General features: G+C 45.0%; 1 protein-coding gene across 1 annotated transcript in view; it reads right to left on the reverse strand.

Annotated features, from left to right (window-relative positions):
• Nucleotides 1-23,106, reverse strand: part of AFF4 (ALF transcription elongation factor 4) — a 42,032-nt gene that overhangs the window by 14,598 nt on the left and 4,328 nt on the right. Inside the window, exons 2-6 of the mRNA XM_058815113.1 lie at nucleotides 10,395-10,521; nucleotides 8,221-8,991; nucleotides 6,879-6,923; nucleotides 5,918-6,004; nucleotides 1,027-1,063 (exon numbers count right to left, since the gene is read on the reverse strand). Coding sequence (XP_058671096.1) covers nucleotides 1,027-1,063; nucleotides 5,918-6,004; nucleotides 6,879-6,923; nucleotides 8,221-8,991; nucleotides 10,395-10,517 — 1,063 coding nt within the window. The 5' untranslated portion in view covers nucleotides 10,518-10,521. The remainder of the gene's footprint in view (nucleotides 1-1,026; nucleotides 1,064-5,917; nucleotides 6,005-6,878; nucleotides 6,924-8,220; nucleotides 8,992-10,394; nucleotides 10,522-23,106) is intronic.

Raw genomic sequence — 23,106 nt, forward strand, 5'->3', positions numbered from 1 at the left:
AAATCCAACTCTCACACTAAATCTGACAGCAGGAATACACCCTGATAAATTCCCTTCCCTTTTCCTTAATTCTGGTAAATAACTGGGTGCAGCTCAACAAAAACAAGAACTGAGGCTGTTTAAAGCTCTCCAGAAAATCCAAGCAGGCACAGGAAACTGGCTCTGTGTTTAATTAACCTTGGCTCTTCTTTTCCACACCTAAAGATCAGCTGCTCCCATAACGTGAGCCTACGGTTTAGCATCATGGAATTAAGCTTGAATTTGTTTCCTTAATTCCTCACTGTATCAGGTGTTCAGATTAAGCTGCTTGTGAATATCTAAGAATAAACCATTCTTCTTTTACTATTTAAGCTGTTTAATCACTTCAAGAGGAGTGGAAGGACTTTTGGAAGGCAACAGCACTAATTTAATTCAACTTTACCTGATATTTACTGAGTTTTGTGTTCATTTCAGTAATATTCAAAATAATGACAGTTTAAAGAAATAAAAGCTACTTTTTTCCAAAGTCCAAAAGTGCAAGAAACTCAAGGACAATAGCATGTGATTTAAGTTCTTGACCAGTTCTCTCTCTTGACTTTAAAATGTCAAAGTAACAATAAATGGTGAAACTGCCATGTGCTTTTTCTACTGAAATAAAAGCAAAAGTTCTCTTCTGGTTTCTAATATGTCCCTAAGCAGGGAGTTGGGTTTTTAAAGGTGTTTTGGTTTAGTAGTCAGTTATTTTCAAATCAGTTATAGAGGCATTTTGTACAGAATTGGATCAATTAAAATACATCTTTTCCCTCAAACACACCACGCTTCCACTCAGTGATAACCTCCAAGATCTGAACAAGAAATGCAAAAGAAAATCAAGCAACTGTTTAACAGCTTAAAACTTGAGAAAGCAGAGAAAATGTGAAGTCAGCCTCCATCCTGTGAGCAGTCTGGAAAACCTCATTTCCTAAAAGCCCTGACATTCTGGGAGATGCTGAGAGCAGAAAGACAACAAAAACATTCAACACATTCCAGGAAGTTTCATGTACTCACTCTGTTCTCCAGTGCCAAAACTGGACTGCTGAGACTCCTGGGGGAATAAAACATCACAAGGGGGTTTATTTCAGTGGGAATTCAAGGTACTAAAAACCAGACTATAAGGAAGGTATTATTTCTACATAATGAATGACACAATCTCTGGAAAAGGGGAAAAAACAACAACAAGGACAAAAAAGGGATTCTTCATCTGAGCCCTGGGGCACTCCAGGTGAGACCTTCACCCTCCTCTTCCTCAGCCACTTCCTGCTGTTCCCAAGGGCACATCAGGGCTGAACTCCCAAACCCCTGGGTGACTTCCCTAAATCTCCTCCTCCTGTGTGTTTAGGATGGAGAGGAACTGTTCAGGATGTTTGTTTATGCTCCTGACACACACACAAACTCTGCTGCTGTTTGAAGTGCTTTCCTTCCACCCCTTCCCTCCTCATTTTCCTTCTCCAGGCACACACAGCAATCGGAACAGGGAAAATATCTCAACAACAAATATTCCTCAGCCACAAAGGAGCCTTAGGGACAAGGGAAGGTTTTAAATGGGACCAGCTCTGCACTCTCTGCCCCAAAGGGTCAGAGTGGGTCCCTGGCAAGCCCAGCCTGGGTGGGCAGGCCAGCATTCCAGCCCAGAACAGCCAGCTCTGGTAGAAAAACAATGAAATGGTATTTTAGAGGCACAGGATGGGCTGGAAGGAACCTCAAAGCCCAGCCAGTGCCACCCCTGCCATGGCAGGGAACCTCCCACTGTCCCAGGTGCTCCAGCCTGGCCTTGGGCACTGCCAGGGCTGCCCACCCTGCCAGGGAACAATTCCTCATTCCCAATATCCTATAACACCAGCCAGGAAAGAGGAAACCTTGCAGATTTCAGCACTTTTATCATCCTCAGTATTCCCATTTCAGCAACTCCAATTCTGACACAGCAGATGATGAACTTTACTGAAATCCCAAAGCCTTGTTTTAACAAATACACAGAGGCCACTGAGGCACTGCAAACTCCCTTCCAGGCTCAAGTGCCTTTTTAAAATAGGACCTGCCTGACCTCATTTCAAAATGAGGACAACTGAAGGCCCCAGAAAAATAAATGGAGTCCAATATTTGCAATTTCCAGTTGTATACACACGTTTTACTTACATGCTCTGGCAATGGCAAACCAGAACCACAATTCAACAATGAACTCTATTTTTCCTGGTCCACCTGTGACCTGGTTTTCCCTCACACCAAGCCAGTGCCAGGCAGTGGTTCCAGAGGCAATTTACAGAATTAAGTTTTTAAACACACAAAAGCTTTACACAGCAAAGCACCCTTGAGATGTTTCCAATTTCCCTCAGCTTTCTATTTGAAAAGGAGAACAATGCATTGAACAAGAATTTTGTGGATGGAGAACATCCTAAGGAGCTTTCCTTGGGAGGTGTTCCCAATACCTCTGATCTTTACTAACTGCAAGGAAGGGACAATAAAAACAATATTAAGAAAGAATTCAAGAGCAAAGTGAAGATGGAGAGAAGCCTTGTGAACAGCCACACTCCCTTCAAAATAAATCCATTTCTTATCATTTCACAGGTGGGAAGAGGCAGGTGGGAATCCCTGGTTTCTTTTTGCCACTGGCAGCTCAGCCAAGCCAACAAACTGAGTGAAAAGGGAAACAAAGACCTCAAACTCTACATTTCCAAAGCCACAGCACTGGGGAGCACAGGATGGGGAACTGGCACCTCTTGCAGCAGCACATGGACTGGGAATTGTGCAGAGCACACCTGCCTAATTCCCCACTTGAGTCAACTTCCTATTTCAGAGGCTCAGCACTGGGTCTCAGCTAAGTGCACTTTAATGAGGTGTTATGGCTCAATGTGCAACTTTTTCCAACTCCCTTGCCATCTACTGGATACATATTTCTTTAAGAAACTCAGAGACTTAAAAAAAAAAAGAAAAAAGCTCTACATTCAACTCCCAGGTTATTGAGAGCAGCAGCTTCCAAAGGTCTGCCTCAGAAAGAAATTGCAACAACAGAAAGGAAGGAAAGCCTTTAAAGCAAAGCAGAACAGACTGAGGTTACACAGGGAAGACACTGGAGCAGGAAACAAGAACTCTGACAAAACCACCTGGAGAGAGGAATTCTCCAGCGGGACAGGAGGCAGCAGGGCTGGGGGGGACATTCCCAGGTGACACCTGGAACCCCAGGTCCCATCTCCTTTGTGCTTGCCAGGAGCAGGGTGTGTGTCCCAGCAGGGAAGGGAGGGCAGGAGGCTCCTGCAGGGACAGGGACAGGCACAGCCCAGCCTTCCCTCCCAGCCAGCAGCTGGGCTGCTCAATGCACTGCAGAAACACTGCCAGCATTGCTGGAGTGCCTGACTCTGAGCCCACGGATAAAATTATAGAGTGTTAGGTCACAGGATAACATTTTTTATCAAGACACAGCAATCTGCATTTTTCCATAGCATCCATAAAACTTTCCCTGACCTATTTTCATGGAGTTTTCTCTTCTGATCCAAGACTTCCTGGGAACTATTGGATATATTTATAGCAATCAGAGAGGCCCCAGTCAGGAGTTGGGTTCCTTCGAGTTAGTCACTCCCTACACAGAGGGAAAGTGATCCTATCCCAAGAGTCTGACAAATAAAATCAAGTGGTCCACCAAGGGCAGCTCCATTTAATGTGAGCGGGAAGAACACACCAGGCTCTGCCCACAGGGGCAATGCTCAGAAACACTTCAGCAATAAATGGAGCACAGTACTAAAGAGAAGGAGCTTTCCTCCAACAGAACTGCTTGATTAAAGCAAAGCACTGTTGTGTTTTGTTTGGTGGATTCTGCTCTGGGCCCAGACTGCACAGGCCCATGGCTCACTAACTCCCTGGAATTCTGCAGAGCTGCTGCTGCCAAGAATGACAGAGGGGAGAAGGCAGAGGAAATTATAGGCTTTGGATGCAGAGAGAGAATTTGACAGAGTTCCATGGCTAAGATGTACAGCCACAAAATAAAAAAGCTGGCAAAAAGTCAAAAAGACTCAGAGCAGCCATAAATGGAATTTTTTGCAAACTGGGTGAAGAGACACAATCCAGGTTGAGAGGTTGAAAAAGCTCCTTTTTGTCCAGGCATTGCCAGAGCTGTGCAGTGTTACATGGCCTCTGGGTCACAGCCACAGGGATTTCTGCACACCTTCCTCTTCCCAAACCCAGGCAAATGCCAGGGAAACTAAAACCAAGCAGCCCCACAGCCAAGGGTGCTCAAAAGCAAAGGGAAAATATCTCCCCAAAGGTTCAGGAATGAGTACTCAAAGCAGAGGAATAAGGACCTTTGTTGATGAGGAAAGGTGTGGAATTTCCTTGTAAGAAAAGGTATGAATTATTTCCAGGCTGACAGTTATATGCAGCACACAAATAAACCCTGACTGAAAGTAATATTTGCAAGATTAATATTGATCTAATGGTAGGAAAACAGAAAACAGGATTTATTTCTAGGTATGCCTTCCAAAGTAAAGCTGAGAACTGAATGGTAAATTCTGCATTTTTTGATACTGAAGAGAAGCAAAAAGCAGTGACCAGGGACAGGTCACAGAGAAGTGGGGACAGCAGGACTGCCCCTGCTCTGGGATATCCAGCCAGATGAGAACCTGAACCTGGAGCAGTCTGGGGGAGGTTTGTGGATGTGCCCTTCCAACAGGGACTGGAGCCTTTGGCTGAAGGAAGGTCATGTCAAAGCATTCACATACAAGGATGGGATTAGAGAGATGACAGTAGAAACCTCAGTGAGAAACTCTTCTCAAAATTATTCCTCAGATGTTCTGTTTTGGGGAGCAATTTGGATCAAACAGGAAATTAAGAGCAATTAAGTGGTGTCTAGAACAGCAGCTCGTCAGAGAGAGCAAGGTCTGAATTATTACATAGGTAACTTTTAAAAGACAAACAGGGCAATTTCTTCACTCCGAAGCTCTGCCAAGTTAGGGGTGGAGCACCCCAATTCAGCCCAGAGAGATGTTGAGTCTGGAGAAAAATCACGTTGTGGAGCTGAATCTTTTACTGGTAACCAGCAGCCCAGGAAGCAGAGCATGGATTCCTGGGTGAGTCAGCTCCCCATGCTGGCTTTGCCCACAGCTGCCTCCCCTGGCCTTCCAGGATCCTGCAGAGCTGCTCTTCCAGGCAAACCATTCCCAATGCCCTGAGTGTGCCCTGAGCGTGCCCTGGAGCCGCCAGGCCCAGCCCAGGGGAGGCAGCAGCAAATTCCCTCCTCAGAGGTGTCAGCCCCAGCAGCTCCCCTGGACACGTGCCCTGAGCTCTCAGCAGCAGCAGAGGTGGATTTCTCTCTGGAATTAACTGCTTAAACCCTTCAGCACTTCTTAAGAACACAGGAGGTTGGGAAGAGGATCTTTTGGAACAACTGAGTTCTTCAGTAAAACACGTGACTCATAAACTGTCTTCATTTTTTGTAATTGAAAATGCAAGAAAATCTCATACAACTATTAGTGGACTTCAAACTAAGAGGAAATTTCAGTTTATGCAGAAAAGCCCATTTAAATTTCTCAGCATTTACCTTCAGTCTCTGTTTTGTTACATGGAAGGAAACTCACTTGGTTCTACACAAAATGGTGCAGAGCATTTCCCTGTTAGGAAAGGGCTCAAAGGCATTTCCAAGCTTCCGAAGTTTGAAAGTTTGAATTTATCCAACAAAAATTTAAAAGGTAAGTTGTATCACAGATAACTTTGCAGACTGCCTGTGCAAAGCAGAGGAAAACCAAGGACATTTTTCATAAGGCTGCTGCTGACAGATGAGGTGAAAATAAATAAAGAGGGACAAAGCACTGAAACAAACCCAGATAATACAGAACTGAATGCAGGAGTTCCAAAATCCTGATCTTTAACTGAAGTTACTTTTTCAACAGCATTCGCTGTTGGATTCAGCACTGACCTTGGTTGGAAAGGGGAATTTGGAGGGTTCAGTTTTGCAGGGGGTGTGGATGGCAGTCAGTGGAGGAGGCCAGGAGTGGGTCATCTCCTGAAACACAACAAAAATCAAAGTTATTAACAAAATAAATCAGGTTTCAACTTGCAATCTGCATTCTCTCAATTTCAGTTCATTGTTCACCCTTCACTAAGCTTTATATTCAAATCTTAATTTCCCAAATGTGCAACAAAGCTTTTGCATGTAAACCTGAATGTTAAATTGCTACTCAGGAGAAGAGAGAGTTATGACATAATAACAAGCAGCAGGGCATAAATCAATCAGCTGGGCTGGCCTGAAGATAAACTGCAGTGAGAGTCGAGTGTGACCCTTTCAGAGTGTGTGGGAAGAAGAATCCTAGGAAAGGGAAGCCTGCAGAGTTTGAGGAAAAGGGGGAAATGAAATGCCTGCAGCTGCAAAGTGCCTCCTATGCTCTCAGAGCATCCCCAAGGCCCCTGGAGGACTGAAGGTCACAGGAAATAATAAGCCATGAAATGCTCCAGAGGGACCTGATGATCCTTTTGTGAGAGCAGCCACAGGACAGGGCACCTCAGGAGGGGTAAAAGCACTTGGGAAAAGGACCCAGGTATGAGAGAGGGAAAGTGCTGCCATGGGGCAGCAAAGCATTTAGTACAACCTAAAATATCAGGATTAAGAACTATAATTACTGTAATTTGGTGGAAGAAATGCAGTTCTGGTTATCAGGGAGGAGGAATGCAGTGAGGATCTGCAGGGGATGATGTGCACACCACAACTCCCAGGGCCAGCTCTGCTCCCAGCTTGGCCCAGTCATCTGTGCTGGAGGAGCACCAGGAGAGCCCCCTGTGCCACCTGCACCTGGACAGGCTCTGGCACTGCAGAGTCCTTCCCCCTCCTTGGGAATGGCTGCACTTTCAACAAAGTAGGAACAAGAACACCGAGCACTTACTTTGAGGATTTCATCCACGCAGCTCACCTCACCAGAGGCTGATGCCTGCAAGTCAAAACCCAAAATTAACATCTCCCAGATTTTCCAGGGACAAGAAACAGTTAAAAACAAACTTCAATCCTTATTGTGACTCATGTGGACTCTACATAGACACAAACAACCCTTGCTAACTCTTTTCATCAGTTTTAACATCAGATAAATCCATGTTTTTATGGCATGAGTCACAGTTATGAAAAGCAAATACATGACATCCATAAAACTGTGATAATAATCTCTCACTTTTCACTTGACAGTTAAAGTGATCACAGGCAGGCAGGGATATTAAAAACTTGTAGAGAGGGGAAACAGAATCACAGCTTTCAGTCATTTCCTGGAAGCAGCCCCAGGATAATATCTGAATTCAAGTGCAGGACCGTGAATGCACAGGAATGACAAAGTGCATTCCCAAGTAAAACGCTCATCACAGAGAGATCCCAGAAACAGCAATAATTACCAAACTATGAATCCTCTGCATCCCTGGCTGCCACAAGCACAAAGAAGCAAAGCTACTTAAGGATTCACTGCATCAGCATTGATGTGGCAGGTCTTCAAAAAATAAGTAATTCCTGATTTCCTTACCTGTGTGCTGAATCTTACTTTGCTATCTGTTGCAATCCCAGGAACAAGGGCTTTTCTCTGGCTACCATGATTCCAGCAGTTGGACAGGAGGTGAAATGAGACTTTATTACCAGCAAAGGCACTCTCCTTGTAAGTGAGCTGGAGTCAGAGTCTGTGTCCTAATGGTTTGGGAATTACCAACTCCTCCAAGTTGTTAACCCAATAGTATTTCATACCCAGCACAACTGATAAAAGTTCTGCACCCCGTTGAATGTGGTGTGAAGGTATAATAATCACATTTAGTAATTGCTACTCACTTCAAAAGAAAATCTGATACAGGCATATTGTATCAACAACTCTAAGTCAATTCAGCTCCCAGGAACAACAATATATTTACCCAGCTTGTCAAAATATTTGTGGATATCCTACAATTTCCCTAACTCCTGACTAGAGAAATACTCTGTGAAAATTGGCCTCTGGGGGTTAAGTAAGCCTTTCTGAGTGTCTCAGCCTTTATTTAATAAAAAACCCAGTATCCACACTGAAGAAGCAGAAGACAAAAACAATTACTTTTGCACGCTCCCCACTGAAAATACAGCTTAGGTGAAAGTGCTTTGAGTAACAAAAACACAGTGTTTACTGAAAACTCCATTTGGGTTAGGCAAATTGGGATTTTGGAGACGCTGGAAAATCCCAGCCCAGGTGGATTTACATTTAAGAAGGCAGGACAGAGCCAGCAACTTACATCCAGCGGCTGAGAGGGAATTTTCAGCTTGGTCAGGTGCGCCTTGCTGCTGGGTTTGAGCTCGTTGACGCCGCCGCCGTGGCTCTGGCTGCTGTAGTGTTCCGAGGGAAGCTTTGGCTCCATGGACTCCTGCCCGTCCATCGGCCTCACGTAGGCAGTGGGTTTCTGTAACATCGAGCTGGACTTGGACATCAGCGAGGGGGGGAAGGACTGGGTCGAGTGCTGCCCGCTGGCGAACGAGGGCACGCGCGAGGGAGAGTCCCAGCTGGGCTCGGGGTCCCGGGGCGATTTGGAGCGCTGGTGCTCCTTGCCGTGGTGCTCGCTGCCGTGGGCTCTGGAGTGCCCGGGGGCCAGCGAGGCCACGGCCGGCGGCTTCCCGGGGCTGCCGGAGCGGCCCTTGGAGTGCTCGGAGCCGTGCTGGCCCTTCTTGCGCCCGCCGTAGGAGTCGCGCTCGTGCCGGGCCCCCGCGGCCGCGCCGCCCCCCGAGCGCTGCCCGTGGCCCCCCAGCCCCTGCGAGCGCTTCTGGGACTGGGCCGAGGTGCTGGGGGCCGGCCCCACCGGGGTCCATTTGCTGCTCTGGTGGGAGCCCGCGCCGTGCCGCTGCTCCGCGAAGAAGCCGGGCACGGCTTTGTCATCGGGCGCCGCCGGCACCGAGGGCTTGGGGATGGCCACGATCTTCTGCAGCGGCCGCTCCCCGATGAGATCCGTCATCTCATCATAGTTCCCCAGCATGCTCTGGATGCGGCTCGACAGCTTGTCCTCTTTGCTGGTCTGGGACAACAAGCCACAAAATCGGGATTTAGAACCAATCACAGCTTCACACGAAGTTAAATGGTCTGATAGCTACAGCACTCAACCTGAATCTCAGCTAGAATACACCTCCCTCTAGCACTCAACTTGAATTTCAGCTAGAATACACATCATTCTTTGCCAGTGTTTCCAATTCTGAATTTTAGGTCTTAAAACAGCAATTTGACTCCCTAAAACATATTAAAAATATGTAACGATACATATTTAACTCCCTAAAACATACTGAAAATTCAGCAGCAGAGATAGCTGAAGCAGTAATAATCAAATAATGCACTGCTGAGCTGGATGCCAGTTCCAAAGCTGCAGATGCCTCCTGTCACCTTACAGACTGTAACTTCTCTAATACAGAATGCATCAGTCCTAAAAGGTTTTAATTAGCACTAAAATAAAATCAACTTAACCTCACCCCCGTAAGTCATTTTTAATTGGTGTTTATATTGGCACAATGTTTGTTGCACACAGTTAAAAGAGTTCTTTGTTCTATAACCATCTTGTTTTCCAAATCTGGGATCCTGGATCGTTCTCCCATGCACCCCCAACCAGCTCCAGTTAACTTCACACATGTGGAATTTGGTTATCAAGCACAGGAACAAAAAAACCATCGGGTATTTCTCAACTTTCCTCTCGCAGGAAGAGATTTTCAGTCATGTTTTACTTCTTGCAAACCAGCTGAAATTGCAGCAAGGGAAGGGTTTGCTTTCAAAGTGAGTTTTGAACTACGTAATTAACCTATTAAATAATATTTTATTAGTTATTCCAGAATTAGGTTAGTTTTTCCAGTACTGTTCAGCAAAGCAACCTGGAAGGAAACCCAGCACAGGCTGAAAGCTGTGCAGGACCACAGACAGAATAAATTCCTTCAAAACAAACTAAAACATCAGCTACAAACTACTGGAGCACTAGCCAGAGCTGATAATTTATGTCAAACATAGTAATATCAAACATTCCAGCATTTTAAATTAACCTCCTATTTAAACATTCTCTTTGTGAACTTATCCAGGTCTGGATTATGTTGATGAAAGGTTAGAAAGTTTAGCAACAGTCTAAAGCACCCCAAAAATGGCAATTTGGCAGCACACAATGGACAGTTTAATTGTTTTGAGTCACTGTATAGAAGGTGAAGGAAGGAAGGAAAAAAATTTGATGGTTTTATTTTCCTTTTTCACACTCCCTATAAAGGCTCCTCCCCTTTCCAAGCATTATAAATCTGTCAGTAGAGCTGTGACTGCCCAGCTTTATTTTCAAGCCCTGCTTAAATACTTGGTTGCCCTAAGAGCTTTTAAAAACAGAGATAAAAATGAGATACGAATTTGCAGATGATTTCTGTTATAAACCCTGCACTTTTCTGAGGTGCAGGAACTCACCACTTTGTAGGGTTCAGCAAAGAGAGGGGAGTTGGGTGGGAAGGCTTCGTCACCCTGCTGAATTTCTTGATTTCGCCTTTCCCGTTCTTTCATACGCAGCACATTCCGGTCTTCACGGTTCATGTTGCTACGAGCAAAAAGAGCAGTGCTGATCACACAGGGAAGCAGGAGGGACGTGAGGGCCCAGGGGAGGGATGAGAGTGCCCAAAGGAGGGATCTGAGTGTCCCCAAGCAGCCTCTGGCCCTGTCTGGCCATGGAATGATCTCTGTTAAAAACCCAGAGGGCCACAGTTCCTCAGAACTGCCCAATTTCAGCCCCCTCCAAAGGGCTGCAACTCCCAACTCACAGCTGGCTTCTCACAGGGAAACTTTATGCAGCAATAAAAAATTAAATCAAAAAAAACCCACCAGGTCCTCAGGCAAGCAGCTATTTCAAACCACTTCACCCGCTGGAATCATCTTGGCTCCAGCCCACGCCAAACATCTCCCATTCATTTCTAAAATACCTTTTCTCCCCCACATCCCCCAGATGTTCTGCCATCCCCCCACGAAGCAGTGCTTGACTTCTCCTGTAGATCAGGGTTATTTTTGGTGCTGACATACCTTTTTTTGGCACCATTCTCCAACATATTCTAACCTCAAGCTTTGATGTGGTTTCCAGGTCTCTCTCCCTCCCTGATCCCCAAAAGGCATTTCAACTCAAAGCAGTAATTTCAGAGAAGTTCTGGCAATAATGCACCTTTTGCCTTGGACCATATCCTCCTACTGCAAAAATGCAGATTAAGAACCTGCCAATCCTCCTTCTTAACAAACTTTCCTTTGCAGCTTGGTCTTGCTGCTTCTGTTAAGAGAAATACATCAAATTCTTGCAAGACACACACAGAAGATTCCCTCTGAGCTTGACAAAAGGAGTAAACAAAATGAGATGATAAATAAGGTGCCACTGACTCCTTTAACATCAAATCCCAGGATGGTTTGGGTTGGGAGGGGCCTCAAAGCCCACCCAGTGCCACCCCTGCCATGGCAGGGAACCTCCCACTGTCCCGGCTGCTCCCAGCGCTGCCCAGCCTGGCCCTGGGCACTGCCAGGGATGCAGGGGCAGCCACAATGTGTGCTACACTCTGCACCAAGAGATTCGGAAATATTCTTTACTGATCTGCACAAAGTACAGTTGGTGTATCCAGGAAAGACACTGATGTTCCACCACATAATTTGCAGCAGTCTAAAACGAAAATGCTGGCTGCTTAGAAAATCATTATTTCATGTCTTTAGACAGCTGATTATTAAAAATAATAAATGACTTGATAGAGCATGACTCCGAAAGCTGTGCAAACCCAGCTATTGCGTTCTCAACAAGAAAATTTCAACCCATCAGTCAGTTCCCTAAACATGAGTCTTCTCACCTCAGGAACATTTCTGCCTCTTACATTTCTTTCCCCATTTGGCTTCACCTTGCCTATTGCTCTGAAATCTCAGAGGCTGCCCAAAGCAGCCCAAACGCAGGGTGTAAGATGAGATCTTTGATGCTTTCTAAGGCACCAGGTTTGCTGTATTTCCCTGCCTTGCACACAAGGTACAAGCACTGGCATAACCCAATGCTGTGCTGACACCAAACCCATGAACACAACTTACATTTTATGTGAAAAATCACTTTTTTCTCCAGTTCTCCTGCAACCTGCTGAACTCATGTAACCACAGGTGGCCACCAGGGCTGAGAGAGGGACCTGGCACTGGAATGTGGCCAGCAAACTCCTGGGATCATTCTGGCATTCACGACAAACTTGTTTTAGAAGTCTGAGGCTTGAAAAGAACATTCTTGAGACTGCAATCCAATTTGTCACATATGTAGGATTTCAAAACAGATAAATATCAGATTTAATTAGAGACACTGATCAGTTAAAGCCAACTGGAACAGTCTGAGTCCATGGCATTTACTATTAAAAGCAAATTTTGAGGCAGGGAATAGGAATGCTCTGGTTCTGGGTGGTTCATTCTCACCAATACACTAAGATCAGGAATTACACACAGCTATATATCCAGAATATTATAATCTTAACAAAGAATTTTACATATCTGTTTTCCAAACAGAGGGTTAAGTACTTATAAAGACGTTCACTATTTTTTTTACAGAGATAAGCATCACCTTTTAAAATTGCATCAACATTTCCTGTAACTCTTAGAGCTGAAGAAAAACCATCATTTGTAGCAACACTGTCACACAAAAGGAACATTACAACAAAGATTCACTGGAGATCTGAGTGGTGCAAACCCAGAGCTGATCTGGCTGTACCTGCCCAGGTCAATGTAAAATTAGTCATTAGAAAGACACCAGTTAATGACACTTTTAACCACTCCTCCCCGGCCTTTTGTAACACAGTAAATGATAAACACCCTCATGGGGAGTCACCTTGACTGTGTGGGGATTTAGTTTAGCTTTCTTTAACTCTTTTACATTTTTTATTAGAGCAAATAGTTTGACTGTGATACAAGTTAGACTTGTTGGTATCTAATCACCCAATCTCCACACAGAGCTATTTTAAGTGCCTGTAATGTGCACAAGGCCATTAAAATCACACCAGCATGAAATGTGTAAATAGAGGAAGTTCGTGGGGCTTCCTTAGCTCCGTACTTCAGACAACTTCCCACTCCAACCCAATCCTCCACAGCACCAGCAGGGAAATGTTCCCATGCCCAGGGAAAGCAAGGAGAAGTACATTGAGAGGCAGGTGACCAAGGCCTGGCTGCTCATCAGCACCGCTGGCAATTAACTGCAGCAGGCAGGAAACTGCAGGAGTTCTGTTCTCAGACCATTTGAAGTTGTAACAAACCTTTAATATCTACTAAAATGCACTGCTCCCACCATTCCCACCCCATCATCTGGGAGCAACAACAGCACCTCTGCTCCTCCCTGCACAGCCCTGGAAGTGGAAGATGAAGAACTTGCTGTCTTGTACCTGGTGCTACCAAGATGATCCTGCTAAAATTCCCTTTTTCCCAGGTGGCCTGAGCTAAAGAGTGAAGGAGGAGCAGAGCCAGAACAATGTCCCTGCAGCAGGGGCCAAAGTCATCTTAGTTGCCATAATATCTGGGAAAAGAGAAGTTCAAAAATTCTTTAAAAAATCAGAGAACAGGCCTAAAGCACAGGAGAGTATTTCCATTTTTAGGAAGTTGAACTCCACGTGGTTTGAGTCACTCCTCCTGCAGTGTCCCACTGTACTTTGAACAGTCCCTGTGGCTGAGACTTCCCTGCACAACCAACCCTTCAGATCTCATGCCTCTGCTCCAGCTCAACAGGAAGAGCTGAAAGCCAGCAGGAAATCCAGCAGGGAATTCACAGAAACTCCTGGCCCAACCTCCCCTGTGTGTATTCCTGAGGCACCATTCCAGGCTGCTCCAGGCACACTGAGCACATCAACACCAGCACCACCACATCCCCAGACCAGGCACAGCTTTCCTTTCTCCTTGCAGCCTCTTCCTAAATCCCACCTGGTATTTCTGCTCACCCCTAATCCAACCAGGGCATGCCTTTGGGTTGAGAGATCATCACCCTGGGTGTGTAACCTGTGGGATGAAATGGCAGAATCGGTGCTGCCTTGTCCTCCCACTCCCTCAGCTCTGGGGCTTTTGGGGACTCCAGACTAAAGACAAACCCCAAGCAGCACACCCACACTGCCTGAGTGCCCCTGGCAAAGCTGCTAACAGAGACAGGACCTTGGCCAAACCCTTCTCACCCCCTGAACCACATCAGGCACCCGAGTCCTCACCCAGCTCACCACCAGCAGCATCTCCTCATCTTCCCAGACTCTGTGGGGCAAAACCACCAAAGGCCAGGCTGGCCAGGGACCCTGCACAGGCAGCCCATGCACAGGATCCAACCCCAAACACCCCACCAGGCAGCGGTGCACCTTCAAAGCCTGCTGCAAGACCTCCACTTCCTTCTAGACATCCTCAGCTAACTCCAGGGCTTGTTCAATCTCAATGGGTTTTGTGAGCAAGAGGAATCAAACAGTTAATTGGTTAATTGGCTGCCATGAAAGCCCAATTTTGGCTAGCAAGGATAAACAGGCTGAGAGGGAACGTGCAGGATCCCAGCTCCGTGTGGGGCACACCCAGCTGCGGGGGCACACCCAGCTCCCATGATTTCATCCTTTTTCTTCAAAGGAAGGGGAAAAAGAGCTGGAGAGCCTGCCTGTAACAAGGAATGATGTTTTCAGAAGGCATTTAAGAATACCTGAAGCTGCCTTAATGCTGCATCCAAAGATGCCTGTTGATTGTTTTAAATATTCTTTTTACCACGGGCAGGGGCATCTCAGGAGCTGGCACAGGACACTTCTCCCAGCTTGTGCATCAAGCAGGGCATCACCACAAATCCTGCCCTGAAATCATGTGCATGAGCCTAAAATGCTACTCTGTCAGCTTTTAATAAAACACACTCCCAGAGGAGCTGTTTAAAAAGGAGACATTGAAAATAACTGTCCTGCAACAACACAATTAACACAAAAACACCAACACACAAAGAGGAACATGCCCTGGTGTCACCAAGAGCTACTTATGGAAGTGTACATAAAATCTTAACTTCCACATTCTATGTGATGGTGAAGAAGAAAAACACAGAAAAAAGTATAACATTTCCTACTAAAACAATACAGCTTTGCCCAAAAAAGCACAAACAATGATTCCTCAGGACAGGTTTAGAGGATCACTGATGGTGCAAATACAGAAGCAGCAGAGTCACCTTCACAGTTTTATAACTGAAATAAGGAACATAATTAAAAACAAGAGTTTACACAGAATTCAAGTAGTTTTTGAATGTGTCCAGACAGAGAAAAACCCCAACTTCTCAAAAGCATGAAGTTTCATGTTTGTGTCCCTCACCTTCTGACACAGAGGCTCCATGTCAAGGGAGGGGATTTGGTTTGGGATCAATGGAATCACAGGGGGAGGCTGCACAGGTGAACACAGGACACCCTGAGCCACCACCTGCTCAGATATTTTGATGAGAATGAACTTTTCCACAGCTCCATCTCCCTCTTTCCAAGGTTTCATTTGAGCTCTTGGGAATACAATTCAAACACAATTGTACTGGTAATATGACACAAATATAAATCAGATTCACCGCTAACTGAAACATAAACGTTTCTCATTCCTACAATACAAACACAAATGCTCCTATCCCACCCCTCACATCAGGAGTTCCGACTGCACATTCACCAGGGAGAACACAAAGTGCCCCCAGAGCTGTCTGGGAACACCTTTGTACGTACTGAGGGTGGGAGAACTTTAAATAAAAATAATCAAAAAGTGAGTTGGCCTAGGCCTGGTTAATGTTTGACAAGAACTCCCAGGGAGGGCAGAGCCAGCAGTTTGCTGCAGGCACTTCTCCTTCCCACTCACTCTGGAGCACCCAGAAATCCCCAGCGAGCAGGATGTGCCTGGGCTTGTGCTGCTGCCCAGACAAAGCAGCACAAATCCTTCACCACCGTTAGCTGAGAGAATTCCAGAGCACTTCTGTGGGAGCACTGCCCTCATTCCAGCGTCTCACACAAGTGATGGTGCAAGTGATTACATCCTGCTTTTGGGTTTGAGCTGCCAGAGTCCCCTTCACCCCTCAAATATCAGGTTACCTGAGGATCAGTCAGCATCTTCCACCTGAGAAGCCAACACACAGCGATGGTGGATAAAAGAATTACAGTGATCATTTGTAACTCAACACTAACCACTGGAAAAGGACTTGGGCATCCTTTAGAAAGAAGCTCTGTTAAGTGTAAGATTTCATTTAACAAGTCCAGATGAGAACTGGGTGCATCATTCATCATACATGAGATTCAGCACACAGAAGCAAGGGAGAAATGGAGTTTGGGTTGGAAGAGACTTTAAAAATCATCCAGTTCCACACCTCCTGCCAAGGTAAGGTAAGAGAACTAAGGTGAAAGTGAACGAACCCCCAGCAACTGGATTTTGAAGCCAAGTCAAGGAGGACATTTCTAAATTCAGCACTTGCAGTGCACCTCATTTAAAACCATTTTTAAGCCCATTTTAAAATCATACTACTAAAACAGCTTAAAATTGTTTATATTTGAGAATTTGCAAGACTGGTTTGATGTAATTCACTCAAGGGACCTTAAAAATGCACAACCACACATCTTAAATGTCTCATTTTTGTGCAGAAGTACTACCCAGGAGGGAACACGTCTGGTCTCCCCTCCCTGATGAACACAGAAATTAATTCCCAACTCTTCCTTCACAGGGAGATGCACAAAGGACACCAGTCCCTCCTTTCTGTCCTGTCCCTTCAGGAAGGGGAGAGGAACAGGAGAGCCCAGCAAGTGAGAGCACAGAGCCCTGCTCCCTCCTCCTCTTGCATGGCAGGGAGCAGAGGGAGGGTCACTGCTCCAGCCACTGTCCCTCTGTCCCTCTGTCCCCAGGCTCCATCCTGGGAGACACCTCAGGTCCCACAGTGCCACCCATGAGACACCCCAGATCCCTCAGTGCCACCCTGACTCAGAGCAAAGGGACTGACACCACAAAGCCACTAAAATTGTCATTTTCTGCACCTAGGCCGGGCCAGGTGAGGATTCCAGGCCAGAAAAGGCACAGGAGCCTCAATGAACTCCCGCCTCAAGGAGCAGCCCCAGCCAGGAGAGGGAGGTGAAGCTGCTGCTGCTCAATGAAGCTGAATTTCAACCTTGCCTTCCCAAGGCTCTGCATTTCTATTTGCTCCATCCTGCAGTATCTGCTCTGAGGAACAGGGGGCTTTCTTAACCAGGCAGTGAAATTCCTTACCCTGAGATGCCAGGGCTGAGGAGATCACCTCACCAGCACTGCACACTGACCTCTAGCTCAGCCAGCCACCAGGAGCACTCTTTCCTTTCTCAGTTAAATCTTCCCAGCCAACTTCAGCCCAGTTCCACTTCCCACTCAGCCAAGGACACCCTCCCCATCTTTTCCACTCTCCATCGCTGGGAGAGTTTTTAATTTCCCCAGTGTAAAGATGGACCATCTAAAATTCAGCCTTTTTACATGCAATCCTTTCATGTCCACACAGGCTAACCAAAGCATATTCTAATACAGTTTCCCAACAAATTTCTGTCCTTTAATTGGGCAGAAACTTAATAACCCAATTCCTGTGCCTACATGTTCATCTGCTTAAACTTTGAAGCCAAGACAATTGGCATTTAGATTTTATTAAGCAATAGTTATTCAGACATCTAACATTAATCTGGCTATTATCATTCTGACTTCCTCCCAATAATTTACTTTCATAAAAGACATCATTACATTTGAGTGCTATGAACTCTGTGGCAGTAGGATTAAGAAAGTATTCACTTGACAGAAATTCTCAGATAAATCTGCTCTGTGTAAGATTTGAAACGGCAGACAAGGCTTTAATGAGGTGCCATCTAAACCAGGAGTGAAAAGGCAAAAGGGAAAATCACACTCAAGGTTCACATCCTTCTCCCACCTCAACTACAGAAAAGGAAAGGAGAGAAGTTTATCAGAGCCTTCACCCTGGTTTAACTGTCACTTCCTCCAGCCCTGGTGTAAGATCATGTCTGCAGTGTCTCACAAGGCATTTATCTTGGACTTCCCATGGTGACCAATTTTCCCCCACTGTGCTGCATCCCCATTCAGGGTTTGAGATGATAATTCTGCAATGTGCTGGTGAGGGATGGAGGGAGAGCAGGAGGGACTTTAAGAGGGACGTTGAGTTACTTGAGCGTGTCCAGAGGAGAGCAACGAAACTAATAAGGGGCTTGGAGCACAAGCCATATGAAGAGCGACTGAGGGAGCTGGGGTTGTTCAGCCTGGAGAAAAGGAGACTAAGGGGTGACCTCATCACTCTCTACAACTTCCTGAAGGGTGGCTGTAGTGAGCTGGGGGTCGGCCTCTTTCTCCGGGCGACAACGGATAGAACAAGAGGACACAGTCTCAAGTTGCGTCAAGCTAGATGTAAGTTAGAAGCAAGAAGGAAATACTTCACAGAAAGAGTGGTCAGAAACTGGAATCATTTACCCAGTGAGGTGGTAGAGGCATCATCCCTTGAAGAATTTAAAAAAAGACTGGATGTGGCACTTGCTGCCATGATCTAGCTGAACAGTTAGAACATCGGCTGGACTAGATGATCTTATAGGTCTCTTCCAGTCTTGAAAATTCTGTGATTCTGTGATTCTGTGAGGATGCTGGGGAGCAGGGCAGCCAGAATTAAAAACTGCATTGTTCAATGATTTAACTGTCCCCAGAACCCTGGGAAACCACTCAGGGTGAGCCACAGAACAAGTGAGAGGCCCAAAGGGAAATCCGTGTCCGGGCTGTTCCCAGCACAACTGCAGGGGAAGCCCCAAAACCACCGGGGTGGATCCAGGGCAGAGCAATGGATTTACCACATTATCACCAATTCATTGTTATCTGTACCTCTTCAAAAGTGGTGCCTGGAACTCTCACAGGGCGCTGCTCCCCACTGGCAGCTGCAGCAGTGCTAGGATTGCTTTACAGACTTCACTAAACCCACAATTCTGAGTACAGAGAAGTGAGAACACAAGTTTTCCCTCACAGTTTTCAGCCCTAACTCATATTCAAAGGTTCACCAAACTCGGCATCGTTTCCTACTTGTCTAAAATCTGCTGTCAGAACATGACAGCTTTGACACCTAGGATGCTTCCTGGTACCTTCAAACTTTCTTTTTAAATTTCATCATGCTGAAGATGAGAGCACAGAGTAGTTAAACTCTGGAAAAACCTAGGGAAGATGAGCATTTAAGATTTGCAGGCAAAGCAAAAAAATTTGGAAGCGAGAGGAAGGGCCCAGAACTATCTAGAGAGGGAAGCTGAAATGCAGCAGGAAAGCCACAGCTTTGATGTGCTGTGCTTCCAAACAAACACTGCTCAAAACCTTGGAAAGTTTTCATTTTTCATCCTGCCTACTGAATGCCACCTGTACTTTATAATCCCCCTGAGCAGATTCAGAAAAACATTCACACTTCTGCCCCCACTGAGTAACAGGGCATTTAGTGAGGTGTCTTTTACCTCAGGAAAACAGTTGATAAATGTTTATTTAGCTGCACAAACTCTTTTAATATAAATGACATCATATTTTCCCAAAATAACAATGTTTGGTTTTTTTCCCCCCAAAGTTTTTTTTTACAACTTTTTGTACTTTTCTGGATGTGGCCCTAAACCAAAAGACAATAAACTACAAAACACAGAATTCTACCAAGACATTTCACTTCCAGCCAGGGAGACTCGGTGAGTTTTGCGACCAGAAAGAGAAATTCAGCTTTTTGTGGCATGAAGTTAAACACAAGGACATGGCAAAAGCTGAGTCAAAATTCAGTTGGGTTTCAAAACCCTTCATGCAAGAGGCCACTTCACACTGAGCTGGGTCAGAGCTGGAGCCTGGAAATGTCCCTGAAAGAGCCAAAACTGCCTCAAGTGCCCCAGAAATTCCATGGTGGAACTGCTGCAGCTCAGCAGGCACCAGGCACTGATGGGCACCCCAGCCAGGGGCTCAATTAATGGAATTCTTCTAAGCACAAGTTCAAATTAAATTTTTTAAAGGTATGATTCACTATTCATAGTGAGAGTCACACATAATAATTTTTAAAAATTTAATAATGCATTGAAATAAATTGTATAGCAAGGAATCAGCCCATTAGAGCAGCTAATGAGATCCAAATCTCCTACTCTAAAATAGCAATGAAGATTAAACCACACCCATTTCTGACCATCTTGAGCTTCAAGTCTGTCAGCAAATCATGACTGGACGGATTTAAACATTCCTCTGAATAAATAAGAAAAAACAAACAAAAACATTTCTGAACGCCAGTTCAGCATGGACCTTGCTTCACATGGCCAGGAAATAATGCAACTTTTTCCACTAAAAAAAAGAGAAAGATGAAAAAAAAAAAACTGAAGAAAGTATTTTTTAGGAGGTTATTAGTGATTAACAAATTTAAGCTGAAGACTACTTGTTAAAAGTCTCCTATTAAAACATATTTCTGGTAATTATTGGCTAAGAATGTGTCACAGTGCAAAGTCCTTACTTGTGTTTTTTGCTCATTAAATATAATTAGTGGAGCTCTTTCAGCACGAGCAATTGCTCCAGGAAAAACCTTTTCACCCTTTATCTTTTAAAGGCTGCTTTACACCAAACACCAGTTTCCACCATGGCAAATCAATGCTATAATATGATGCTAATTTATCCTATCAGCATCAGAAGGCTAAATTACATCTAAATTAATTAATTTTAAAATAAATGAATTACCCGGAAAGCCCAAACTTCACCAGGCGCTTTAAACCAATATTCCATGTGGCCACAGTGCTTTTCACCGAGCCAGGGGGATCCCAGCAGCTCCACAGCAGTGAGAGTCAGAGGGGAACTGCAAGGCTCAATGGGAAATGTCAAACAAACACAGAACCAAAATATAAAAACCTCCTCAAAGCACACAAACAAACTCTCAGGAAGCTCTGTTCCATAGAGGACAGCTCAGAGCATAAAAAAAAAAACAAAACAGGAGAAAGGAAAAATATCAGTACGTGAATCCATTTAACCTCCTCTTGGCCAATCTTTGTGCTTCAAGGCCTCTTGAAGTTACAAAAATACAATAATATTAAGAGATTTTTGTAAAATCCAGCATTTTTTACTCAGCAATTTCCATTAGGTTTATTTTATTTATGCCAAAGCACAGGACAACTTGCTGAAGTTACAACATGTTCCCTTAAGTTCTTCAACCTGTTTCCCATATTCAGTTCTCTGAAATTTCCATGCAAGTGTTTTCAAGTCTGGATTTTGACCAAAGAATTTTAAAAATATCTTTAAATAAGGAAATGCTTATGTTAATTGTAATGCAATTGGAAAAGTTATATTGGCAGATCTCTCAAATTATTTTTTTTTCCACAGAAACTCTGGTTATTCCTCTGCCCACGAAACGCACGACATCACACAAACCAAATTCCCATTTTGATGTAGCTTTTTTTGGTTTGCTGCTCCCCTTCCCTGTGGGAAAAACAGAATTATAGAATTGTTTAGGCTGGAAAAGCCCTCCAAGTTCCTCGAGTCCACCATTCCCACTGCCAAGTCCCCCAGGTGCCACCTGCACATTTAAAGCCAGGCAGGGATGGCCTCCAGCCCCCTTCCCATGGAGGAATTTTCCCAATTTTCAGCCTGAAGCTCCCCTGGCACAGCTCGAGGATGTTTTCCCCTGTCCTGAGCCTTTGGGATTTCCTGAACACTTCCTCCTCCCTGAGTTCCTCTGCAGCCCAGGCACACAAAGGGAACTGGGGACTCCGATCTCTTCATCCTCCTCGCTTTAATGATTTGTGCACATCAAAGCCTGATTAAAACCATTTAAGCACTTCCATCACTGAAATCTCTTTAACGTCTTTTGGAAATTAAATTAAATGCAGAAACAAAAAATCTCCATGTGAATGCACAAAGCTGGACAGTTATGGTCAGGTCTGAGCTTTTATAGTCATGCCAGCAGGAATGGGGGAATACATGAGAGTACACAGTTTTGGAAGCCTAATTTATATAAAAATATAGCAGAAAACCAATATAAATATCCAATACTCATTTAAAATCAGACACCTTCAACAGGATCACACCAAGGAAAGTGAACATTAGAAATTTCAAAGGAAAATGAAGTGAAAAACTGAATGACTGTTCAATGGCATGACATTTCCACAGGAATCAGCTGTTGAGGGAAATATCTACTCTGGAACAATTTACCTCTGTGAAATCTTAGAATCCCAGCTAAGGACAAGTGGAAAGAGTTTCCTCTGTCTCAGGAGTTGAACTTGTCACTGATCACAAACACTGTTTTCCCAGTGTCTGGTTCTGCAAATTAAACATCCTTTATTTTTCTTCTTAAACTGGAAAATGTCTGTCATTGAAGCGATGTATGACAGTGAGGCACCAAGGCCTGCCCCCACTTCCAGGAGATGACAAAGTGACACCCAAACCTGGCCGCCCTCCCATTTTACCACCAAAGCTTACTGAGTTGGAAAAGCCCAAAGGTTTGGGATGTGCTTTGGTTTGGGACCTTTTGTGACATTGCCAATCCTCAGGGAGCTGCAGGAGGAGCACAACCATCCCAGGGCCCATTTCTGCCCCTCCACGAGGAACCCGCTGAGCTGAAAGGCTGAGGGAGGTGTCCAGCCCAAAGGACAAACAGCTTCAAGCTGCTCTGGAAACTGCAAATAATGTGGGAACATCAATCCTTCAGAGAAACCACGCTGAAGAGAAGCACAGCATTGTCCTGCCTCTGGTCTCCTACCTCTCCATGCTCCCAGTTTAGAACTGGGAACAGTGAGAAATTGCTCTGGGGCTGTAGGGGAGCACACCTATCCACAGGGAGAGATGTGGAATCATAAAACTGCCTCTCCTGGAGACCATGATCACTACAGGATTGCACATTAGTAAAAGTACACTCTATTTGCTTAATTATAAAACATGAAAGCAGCACGTTCAAGTAATTTATCAATAAATGTGACATGAATAAAAACTAAGATGAACTGTAAAAAAAAAGAAAAGGCAGTAAAAGGGGGCTCTGAGCTGCCTCATGAGGTGTTGTTTTCCATAAAAAGATGAGCAGGAAGATTTCTCTTAATGAGCTGTTAACAGAAGGAAATTAGTTCAAGACTTCAGGGCAAGAACTTCCTTATTCCAGGTTTGTACAGTTTGGAGTACAAGGAGATTTTTCTTCCTGCTGGTACCT

Source organism: Ammospiza caudacuta, chromosome 16 (genome assembly GCF_027887145.1).
Source record: "Ammospiza caudacuta isolate bAmmCau1 chromosome 16, bAmmCau1.pri, whole genome shotgun sequence".
In the NCBI taxonomy this organism is placed as follows: Eukaryota; Metazoa; Chordata; class Aves; order Passeriformes; family Passerellidae; genus Ammospiza; species Ammospiza caudacuta.